At 41.2% G+C, this 11,438-nt stretch overlaps 1 protein-coding gene across 1 annotated transcript; it reads left to right on the top strand.

The window, feature by feature from the left end:
- The first annotated feature begins 2,708 nt into the window (after positions 1 to 2,708).
- LOC106095599 (protein SHQ1 homolog) lies at positions 2,709 to 4,656 on the top strand. The gene is made up of 5 exons (XM_013262839.2): positions 2,709 to 2,990; positions 3,054 to 3,360; positions 3,428 to 3,611; positions 3,732 to 3,876; positions 3,943 to 4,656. Exons 1-5 carry the CDS (start codon positions 2,803 to 2,805, stop codon positions 4,550 to 4,552), a joined length of 1,434 nt encoding a protein of 477 aa, XP_013118293.2. The 5' UTR covers positions 2,709 to 2,802; the 3' UTR covers positions 4,553 to 4,656.
- Positions 4,657 to 11,438: the final 6,782 nt, after the last annotated feature.

Here is an 11,438-nt window from a genome sequence, read left to right on the forward strand (position 1 = left end):
AATTTTCGCATATTTTGTAAGTTGGTCTGAAAGAAAACATAGGCTATATAATTTTTAGATATCGGGTGGAGGCAGACCCTCCCCCTTACTCCAAAAACGGCACCCTTATCCGAAAGTGGTCCGATGGGCACAATAGGGGTATCAAATGAAAGGTGTTGGAGACCAGAAAACGAATATCGTATTAAAAATTCGGTCCAAGTACCCAGAAAAAAGAAAAGGAATTTAATATCCAATTTTGGAGCCAAGTGTTTTAGGGTACGCCCTAAAGCACCCCCTGAACTGAACTTCATTACCGTTGAGAATAAAGAGCGAATTTGATATCTATTTTCAGTGCAAAGTGCCTGTGGCCGCCCTCCAAACGGTTCATATATACCGTTCATGACAATATGGGGCTCAAATTAAAGGGATTTGGAAGTGCAGCACGAATTTAATATTCATATTTGAGTCGAAGTGTCTGAGGTGCCATCCCTCCCCTAATGAGAACATTTCCCCAAGTAAGAACATTACCACGAGGAACCGAGAAGGGGCAAATTCTCACACATCAATGAGTGCTTTCCGATTCAAGTTGAAACTCTATGTTAAGGAACCTTTTTTTTTAAAGCCAAGTTCGATCGGCGTCCCGCAGTGCGCCACCTCTTTTGGGAAAATTTTTTAAACGACCATGCATGGCATTGTACCTCGCAAGTGTCGCCAACATTAAAAGATAAACACCGCTTGGTCCGATGTTCTCGCCAGGATTTGAACACGTTCAGCGTTATAGCGATAAATGGCACGAATTCGATATCCGCATTCAGGGCGAAGTGTCCCCACCCTAAAAAGATAATAGAGAGTTAAAGAAGGCGCCGCAAAGCGCCGTTTGTAGGTTTGTTTGTTTGTTTGTATGTTTGTGTGTTCCTTATAGACTCAGAAACGGCTGAACCGATTTTATTGATTTTATTTTATTGGTAACCAAATTTCGGATGGGGTACCTAAGGGGCCCCCCACCCTAAAACCTACCAAACATATATTTAGACGAATCACGAAAATATGGGACTCAAAAGAAAGGTATTAAGGATAAGAAACAGTAGCTAATATCCATTTGTCGAACCAAGTGCTAGGGAGACCACCCCAACCCCCAAAACACCCCTAAATCGGACATATTTACCGATCATGGCAATATGGGGCTCAAATGAAAGGTATTTGCGAGTAGAATACGAATCTGATATCCAAATATGGGACCACGGGGGGTGGACCCCTTCCTTAAAACATCCCCCAAACAGGACTTATTTACTGACCAGGGGAATATGGGGCTTAAATAAAAGGTATTTAAGTGTAGAATTAGAATATGATATCTTTGGGAGTAAAGCACGAATCTGATATCAATATTTGGGAAGAGTGTCTATGGGGCCACCCCACCCCCACAATACCACCCAAATAGTAAGTATTTGCTGACTTTTGGAATGTGAGGCTCAAATAAATGATATATAGATATATGAGAATAGAGCACGTTGCTGATATATTTTCCGGGCTTAGTGTTTGGGGGACCACGCCAATCCCCAAAACACCCCTAAATCGGCCGTATTTACCGACCATGTCAATGCGGAGATTAAATGAAAGGTATTGGTGGGTAGAGCAAGAATTGATACCCACTTTCGGGACCTATTTTCTGGGGGTCAACCCCTTTCCCAAAATACCCCACAAGCAGCAATTTTTTAGTGACCATCGCAAAATGGGGCTCAAATAAAGGTAACTTTGGTCGAATAAAGTACATAAATGTTGTAACTGACATTTTCACTGGTAGTTGCAAGAAAAAAATCCACCAATGCCTATTATGTCGCCCTGTTACGCAAAGAAAATTTCATTTGAGCTGCGTACCTGCAAGCGAGATTTTCGATAACGGTACCGGTAACGAAAATTTCTTTTAAGATATGTTAATGCATTTCTTATGGTAACGAAAATTTCGCCTGAGGTGCATACCGCGCTTAAAGGTGGAGTTACATACTATGCCCTCGCATTACAAATGCAACTCTGCAAACAAATACCACAAAAGCAACGCACAAATGTTAAACAATTTTTAACCTTGGCTCCCAAAAACACTACTTCACGCGCGCATAGTATGTAAATGTGGCAGATTGGCCAAACGCAAAAAGCTCGTCATCCCCAATACGGGATGACGAGTGACAAATTTTCAATGTGATTTCAATTGGAATACATGGAAAATGTTGCGTCTTTAACGCGAGTTATTTTACGATACGGGCAAGACAAAGCAGAAACCCTCTCTTGTATCTTCTTATGCTCTTTGGGCCAAACGAAGCCATAGTGTTTTGCCATTTGTTTGCTACCAAGTTATATTCATTTACGGGTAGTGGCAGTTGCCCAACAACAAAATATTGAGTTCACTCTCGTTCAAAATCTGTGCATCTCTGATTTTGAGTTTTTTTTCTAGTTGGCGCCATTTTTGGTTGTTTCTTAACTATAATACACACACAACAAAAACTCGTTGACAGATAGTACACTTTGCGAGTAAAAATTGGACTCAGCTGTTTGCGGTACTCTACCTGGTAATTCTGTCACCTTTGCTACCGAAAATTTCGCTTGAGGTGTATACTGGACATAATATATTTGCTTTGTCTACACCGTTCCACCATACGATACATTCGCTACTATTTAAGCCAGCTGCCATATGTCAGTGTGGAACGCGATTTTGTTTTGTAGTACATATCTTGTTTACATGTGTTTTTATTTTGCACTGTTCGCTCTCAAAGTTCACAAATTGTTAATTGAATTAGATAGAATCGTAAACGTAAATTGTTATATTATAAAATGAGCTATGCGGGGGGCATTATTAGTCATACTTACTCGGCAAATTCTTGTGAGTTAAAATTTGAGTTGAAACGAAATTCATCATGTCGTGAATCTTGTGGGACGAGGTCCATCCACAATGTTCGAAATTGTGACATATATATCGAAGACTATAACTTTCTCATCTATGTGGACGTTCAACTGTTCAAGTAAGTACTTTTTGCACCAACTATATTCCTGATCATAATATTCTGTTGCTTGAATTACAATAGGTTTTACTCCACACGACGTTTTGATTTAAAGAATTTGAAGAATATCTGCTTCAATTACAATTCCAAAGAAAAGACATTGCATGTCACACTACCGTGTTTACCCCCCGGAGAGGAGGAAAGACCAGAGAAGGACATACAAGAAGACAAGTCCAAGCGGGTAGAACCACGTTTGGACCTCTGGAAGCTGAAACGCATTACAGACAATTGTTTATTGCGAATTGACGATGCAGCCGAACTAATGAGACCTGAGGGTTCATATGGCTATGGCTTCGCCAGTAAGTTTCGCGGCAGAATTCAATCATTTGAGGTAAGTTTTGGTAACACATCCGAAATTCCTCTAATCTTTTTTTTTACGAATTTTTCCAATTTGTCAGTACAACCTGGAGAGTATAACGCGGATGCCAGAACCCAACTTGGTAAGCCCTCTGCAGCGTCTAATTGACAGAGATATAGATGAGATGAAAAATTTCTCCCGTGATCAGTATAAACTTAATTTTGTAGAACTGCAAGTTCCCGATGGTCTGGATAACCCCATGCAATTTACGATTAATTTCAAAGGTAAGGGCAACTACTAAGTTTATCAAGCAAAAACAGATTATTAGGCCATTAGGGGGGATTTAATGATAGCCGTTGGTTATGAGATCACAACATCAATGGCATATTGTTGTATTATTACAGATTGCACGCTTGAACGAGACGAGGAATGTTTGCTGCACAATTTGACTTCGAAAGCTGAACTAAATACAATGCCTGTCGAATATGATGTTATGGAAATTGACTGTGGTCTCATCAGCATATTGCTATCCATTTGCTATGACGTTAGGTAAGTTCAAAACGGTGTGCCTAAGCCCAGGGTACTAAAACACAGAAATTTTGCGTGTTGTCACAGATTTACTGCAAATGAGCCAAATTGTGAGTCGGCCTGGACGCGCAGTATCCTATCGGCAACATTGATGTATTTTGAGCCGCACACCTCGATAAAAGATGTGGTCATCAGCTTCATGAGACGCTCCCTTATTTATCCTCTCTATCGAAACTATGAATTGAGTCGTCAATGTGTAGAGGATTGCATAATCGCATTGCAAAGTAATCACCCTTGGATTGTTAAGCAACTGTTGGTTACACACGACAGCTTCAGTGACAATGAACGCTCCATATATAATCATTACTATATTGAAGACTACATAAGATACGTTACAAATGCCTCAGATGCTTGCCCTCCAACGCACTTACAAATGTTGGCTCAGAATCTGAAAAATGTCCTCTTTGATATATTCAAGAAAAATTTGGGTTTGGGCCTGCAAGAGTTGGAAACCGAACTACTGAAGGAAATAATTACGGATATACACATTGGTGCTTCTTCGTCTTCCTCCCTGACCAGTGAAGACGAATCCGTTGAAACGGCCTCGGACAGTTCGACAACATCGTCCGATAGTTCTAGTGAAAGTGATGAGGAGCATAGTGTGATTGAACAAAAAATGGATAAGCTCTCATTGTAGATCTTCTAGTATCTCAAAATAGATAATTATGCAAAGATTAATATATTTTATATATATATATACATTTTTTTTTTTTAAATAAAAGTGAAAAATAATGAATCTAATATCACTATTTTGGAATTAAAAAACGTACTGTCTTGATTTTGTTTTGGTTAAGTTGTTAGGCATATCTCAGCATAATTTCCTTCAGCCTGTTAAGGCAGCAACAGATCGTATATTCATAGCTAGACAAATTTAGGTTTCGTCAAATATCGTGGTGCTACTCTATAAATTGTATATGAAATGAAATATTTTGAAATTTGTGAAGGTTTGTGCATTACTTCAAGATGTTTGTAATATAATCTTGAAAAAGTTTTGTTTAAGTATCACCAAGTGAAGGTTCGAGGACTACGTTCATATATGGAGGCTATACAATCGCAGTCCCGGCACGGTATGACTATGAGCACTGCACGGGTTGCTACTCTAAGCTTCGATTTGTGCGGTGTTCATCATCATCACGAGAAGTTCAGCTGGGAGCTACCGTACACGGAGTGGCTGCAATTGCAGTCGCGGACAATCGGCGACATCGAATGAATAGTCTCAGTGAGAGGGCGGGCGGCTCAGGCTCTCCCCTAAATACTGAGTGCTTGTGATACTCGATATGAAAAGACGAGTTATTGGCGCCTTTAAATAACTCATGATCATGACGTTCCCGCGACGATCGGTTTTATGGTCCGGAACGAGATAGTTCGCTATTGGAGTTTAACGAGGATCGCTGCCTCCACATACAAATGTGGCTCCAGCAACAACAACAACAATCGCAGTCTCCGGATTATGACCCCTTTTGAGAGAACTTTGGTTCATTTTTATGCACTATACACCATTGCTGTGGTACAGGGTATTAGAACTTAGTGCATTTGTTTGTGGCGCCTAAAAGGAAGAGAGATAAACCCATTGATAGGTATACAGATCGACTCAGAATCACTTTCTGATTCGATTTAGCTGTGTCTGTCTGTCTGTCCACAATATCTTTGAATTTATTCTCCATTATCGCAAACTGGTCCATATATTTTACGAAGAATCTTTCTCTCAAATACTCCAAGCACTGCCTCATCTGCTTTCACAAGTATCCATGCTTCAGAACCATATAACAGCACGTATAGTATCGGTGTCTTGTTTAGTGTAATCTTCGTCTGTTGAGATTATTATTCTTCGCTTAATCTCAAAACTGGTGTCATTCGTCAAATAAAGTTACTGATTGTCGCAAAGTTGTGGTCCCCAACCTTCTCCATTTTCTTTACCTGCTCGGTTGTGCAAGGCCTTTTGGGAGTTGAAACCATCCATGTCGTCTTATCTCCATTTACTGCCAGACCCATTTTCACTGACTCTCTTTCGATTCTTTCAAGGCTGCTGCAGTTAATACTTCCGATGTCGTCGGCATAGGCGAGTAGCATGGGTTCTCTTGCGATTAGTGTGCCATATCTATTCACATCTGCATCTCGTATAATCTTCTCCAACAGAATATTAAAGAGCTCACACGATAGGCTGTTTCGTTGTCTGAAACCTCGTTTGGTATTAAAAGGTTCGGAGAGATTCATTCTTTCCTATTCTTACTCTGCAGTTTGACACTTGCTGGTACGCGTTATACAAGCTGCAGAGTCTTCTTAATTTTGCAGGGATACCAAACACAGACATGGCTGGACATACCTTTGAACGTAAAGGAGTATTGAAGGCGGCTTTGTAGTCAACAAAGAGATGATAGGTGTTGATTTGTCCTTCTCGGGTCTTTTCCAGGATTTGGCGCAGTGTGAATATCTGGTCTAGGGTGGATTTACCAGGTCTAAAGCCGCATTGATAGGGCCCAATTATCTAATTGACTTTAGGTTTTAATCTTTCACATAGTACGCTCGAGAGTATCTTGTATGCGATGGGAAGGAGACTTATTCCTCTGTAGTTGGCACATTCCGTCTTGTCTCCATTATTGTGTACGGGACATAGTATGCTGAGGTTCCAATCATCGGGTATGCGCATACGACTTTTCAGCGTGTCGCCTCCGGTCTTCAATAGTTCAGCGGGTAATCCGTCGGCTCCTGCTGCCTTGTTGTTCTTCCGTCACTCTGACTAGGAGGTAAACATTCTATACCATCATCAGGGATTGGTTCTGCGGTATCCTCTTCGCCGCCAACATCGGACACTAGCAGTTGGGTAAAATGTTCCTGCCATATCCTCAGCGCACTATCTGCGTCAGTTACCAGATTTCCTTCTTTGTCTCTGCAGGAGGATGTGCCTGCACCAAAGCCATCGGTTTGATGTTTAATTCTGTGGTAGAATTTCCGGACTTCATTCTGACTCCTGTACTTCTCAATTCGCTCACACTCACGTCTCTCCATTTCCTTTTTCTTTCTCCCGATACCTCTTGTTCATCTGGCGCGTTGCTATTGATTGCAGGTTTGCTCTATATGCCGCATTCTTGGCTTCAGTAGCATCTCGATACACTTGGTCGTACCATGGGTTTCATGGAAGAGGCTTCCGGTACCCAAGTACGGATTTCGGGGCATTTTCCATGGAGTTGGCAAGTTAGTTTGCCACTGCGCCATTATATTATCGGAACAAGGAGCGCTTTCATCAAGCAGTTGGGTCAGTCGAGTGGAGTATGCCGCTGCCATTTGTTGTGTTTGCAGCTTCTCAATGTCCAGCTTCCGTGCAGTGTCAGATCGTACTTTTCTCGCCATGTTCAAACGGGTGCGAACCTTTGCTGCAATGCCTTCCAGCTAAATGAATGCCTTCCAGCTATCACAACGTGATCAATTTGGTTTCTCGTGTTTTGATCAGGTGACAGCCATGTGGCTCTGTAAAGTTAGGTTAAGTCACGCAAATATGTGAATGCTGCTAATATTGAACAAATGAATGAATAATCAAGTCTTTTGTAATGCATCCGGAGTTGGTTGGCTATTATCACCAATAGGTTCTTGATGGGTATTATGGTGGTTGAAGATGAACAACTAGCATCGGCATTATATAAAGTATTGAAATTGGTTTTTATTTGCACCTCATCGTATTTCTTGACGGCCTCCTCAGCAAGGAAACGAGCTTCCTTCAATTCATTCTCAAGAGCGTTCATGCGTTCTTCATCGGCAAGGGCGCGATTCTCAAGGATCTTACGAGCACTGGTGAGTGGTTCGTTATTACGTTGCAGATAGAAGACATCCAAGATTATAAAGTGAAGTGTACTGCAATTATATGGAACCAGATTCGTTCGTTACGGATGATGGTATATTCATCGACCACATTTCACACATAGTGACCTTTGTGGTAGTGGTGGTGGTAGTAGTAAGACAAAAAGTGCCGTTGAACCCCAAAATCACATACACACACGCAATAAACACACACGCACGGGGGACACAAGTGACAGTAGTGTTATATTTTGTTGCCAAGGTGCCGTAGACAATATTGGTAGTTGAAGGTTTAGATCCAAAATGTAGTTGGTTGAGTTTTAGGTGGGGAATAGGAAAAATTCATAAATTTACTTAAACTGTAACAAGCTGTTGCATTTTTAAAGCCAAATTCCAGAGAGCGAGCCTTCGAATGGATGTCTTTAAAAATGCAGTACAATCTGCCTAAGCGAGATGTCCATTAAACGGCCAGCTTTACGCGTTCGACCGCTATCATGATTTCGACAGCCGGACGGACGGACATTACTAGTTCGACTCAGAATGTCGAGACGATCAAGAATAAATGTACTTTATCAATATTTCGAGATTTCACAAACGGAATGACTAGATTAGTATACCCCCATCCAATGGTGGTGGGTATAAAAATGTATATGGTCAGATCCAAATATATCTGGGATAAGAAAAAGTTGGATCCAATTAAATCCAAATAGATCTGCCATATCCAATTATGGCTTATGGTATATGTACCTATATCTGGTTGTAGATATAATTGGATATGAGACCAGTTATAACTATGTATCTGCTATATACAATATAATTATATCCAAAGATTTATGCTCTGTATAACTATTGGGTTGCCCAAAAAGTAATTGCCAATTTTTCATATAGTCGGCGTTGACAAATTTTTTCACAGCTCGTGACTCTGTAATTGCATTCTTTCTTCTGTCAGTTATCAGTTGCTACTTTTAGCTTGCTTTAGAAAAAAACTGTAAAAAAAAGTATATTTGATTAAAGTTCATTCTAAGTTTAATTAAAAATGCATTTACTTTCTTTTAAAAAATCCGCAATTACTTTTTGGGCAACCATATATTAGGCCTTGGATATAATCACATCTGGCCTTAGATATAATTATTATATCTTGGGCATATATATGCGCTCTCTAAAGGCCTAAAGAACTGCGATTGGGATAACGGTTTATCTGGCAGCTATATCAGGCTATGGACCGATTTGAACCATACTTGGTACAGTTGTTGGATATCATAACAAAACACGTCGTGCAAAATTTCATTCGGATAAGAATTGCGCCCTCTAGAGGCTCAAGAAGTCAAGACCCAAGATCGGATTATATGGCAGCTATATCAAAACATGGACCGATATGGCCCATTTACAATCCCAATCGACCTACACTAATAAGAAGTATTTGTGCAAATTTTCAAGCGGCTAGCTTTACTCCTTCGAAAGTTAGCGTACTTTCGGCAGACAGAGGGGCGGACAGACGGACGGACATGACTAGATCGACATAAAATGTCTCGACGATCAAGAATATATATACTTTATGGGGTCCCAGACGAATATTTCGAGTAGTTACAAACAGAAATGAAAGAGCTTGAGTTGCATGACATGTGGTTTTCAACAAGACGATGCCACATGTCACACAGCACGCGTAACAATGGACTTATTGAGAGGCGAGTTCGGTGAACATTTTATTTCACGCTCGGGACCTGTCAATTGGCCGTCTAGATCGTGCGATTTAACGCCTTTTAAGCTCATGTCTTTACAGAAAAGCTCGCTTCAATTGACGCATTGAAAGACAACATTGAGGCATTTATTCGTGAGATTCCGGCCGAAATGTTGGAAAGAGTATGCCAACATTGAAATAAGCGGATGGACCATTTAAGGCGCAGTCACGGTCAACATTTGTATCAACATTATCATCTTACCCACATGCCCTCCATATACTATCACTTGCCGCACCGATTTTGCATAAATGAGCTCGTAGTTCTATGTGTCCCGTTATGACATCAAAAGCTATACTGTCCTCCTTCTTACTTCCTTTCAGTAATAGTCCCGTCCTGTAACGATCCTGATCACCCCATAGGATTTTCGCCGTCCTACCGACTGTTTCGCTGTTCCACAGTGCTACATGTCCAACAGCGTTTGTCGCCCACGCCCTTAAATCGGGTCTACCGAAAGGCTTCGGGTTAACCTAGTTTATCGACGTCAGTTCTCTGGCCTTCACTGAGAAATCGTCTTCCTTTCATTGCCCCTTACTCCGTTATGGGCCGGCAACCAAACGATGCGGATTGTGCCACCCTTAGAGGAGGCGTTAATCTCCTTCTTACTGTCCGTAAAGATGTTCACACTCGACGTCTTCGCGTTAGCATCACACCACCTCACGCATTCTGTGATCGCCCGGATCTCCACCTGCAGGATCGTATTATAGTCAGTCAGTCTAAAACAGATCTCAGACCCTGGGTTCTCAATATAGACCACCAGGCCCACTCTGTCCCCTACCTTTGATCCATACGTGTTACATGATTTTCAAAAAAAAAAAAACTGAAACATTAAAAAATAAAAACAAGTAAAAAGGCGTTAAGTTCGGCCGGGCCGAACTTTGGATACCCACCACCTCGGGTATATATGTAAACCACCTTTCGTCAAACAAGGGGAAAAATGCATACCTCATGACCCCTAGCAGCTAAATAGTAAGTACAAGTCATTGTTCAACAAAATATTGCTCTTTTTAGCAAAATTTTAGCTATATCTAAAAATAAACCGCTCTGAACCATAAACGACACGGACGTCGAAAAAGCTAACATACGTCACTGCGTCAAATTTCAGTGAAATCGGATTATTGGGCCAAGGCTTTTCATCGAGATATCGATCTATATGGCAGCTATATCCAAATCTGAACCGATTTCGACCAAGTTGCAGATACATGTCGAAGAGCCGAACACAACTCACTGTCCCAAATTTCGGCGAAATCGGACAATAAATGCGCCTTTTATGGCCCCAAAACCTTAAATCAAGAGATCGGTCTATATTGTAGCTATATCCAAATCTGAACCGATCTGAGCCAAATTTAAAAATAATATCGAAAGTTTTATCACAACTCACTGTCCCAAATTTCGGCGACATCGGACAATAAATCCGCCTTTTATGGGCTCAAAACCTTAAATCGAGAGATCGGTCTGTATGGCACCTATATCCAAATCTGAACCGATCTGAGCCAAATTGATAAAGGATGTCGAAGGGCCTAAGACAACTCACTGTCCCAAATTTCAGCAAAATCGGATAATAAATGTGGCTTTTATGGGTCTAAGACCCTAAATCGGAGCATCGGTCTATATGGCAGCTATATCCAAAACTGGACCGATCTGGGCCAAATTGGCAAAGGATGTCGAAGGGCCTAAGACAACTCACTGTCCCAAATTTCAGCAAAATCGGATAATAAATATGGCTTTTAATGGGTCCAAGACCCTAAATCGGAGGATCGGTCTATATAGCAGCTATATCCAAAACTGGACCGATCTGGGCCAACTTGGCAAAGGATGTCGAAGGGCCTAAGACAACTCACTGTCCCAAATTTCAGCAAAATCGGAAAATAAATGTAGCTTTTATGGGCCTAATACCCTAAATCAGAGGATCGGTCTATATGGCAGCTATATCCAATTCTGGACCGATCTGAGACAAATTAACGGAGGATGTTGGTAGGCCCCCAAACACTGTCCCAA

This window comes from Stomoxys calcitrans, chromosome 2, assembly GCF_963082655.1.
Source record: "Stomoxys calcitrans chromosome 2, idStoCalc2.1, whole genome shotgun sequence".
Taxonomy (NCBI): Eukaryota; Metazoa; Arthropoda; class Insecta; order Diptera; family Muscidae; genus Stomoxys; species Stomoxys calcitrans.

Coding starts and splice junctions, on each gene's coding strand:
- LOC106095599 (XM_013262839.2), top strand. CDS start 2,803: ATGAGCTATGCGGGGGGCATTATTAGTCATACTTACTCGGCAAATTCT. Junction 2,991..3,053: donor GTGGACGTTCAACTGTTCAA/GTAAGTACTTTT, acceptor GAATTACAATAG/GTTTTACTCCACACGACGTT. Junction 3,361..3,427: donor GCAGAATTCAATCATTTGAG/GTAAGTTTTGGT, acceptor CCAATTTGTCAG/TACAACCTGGAGAGTATAAC.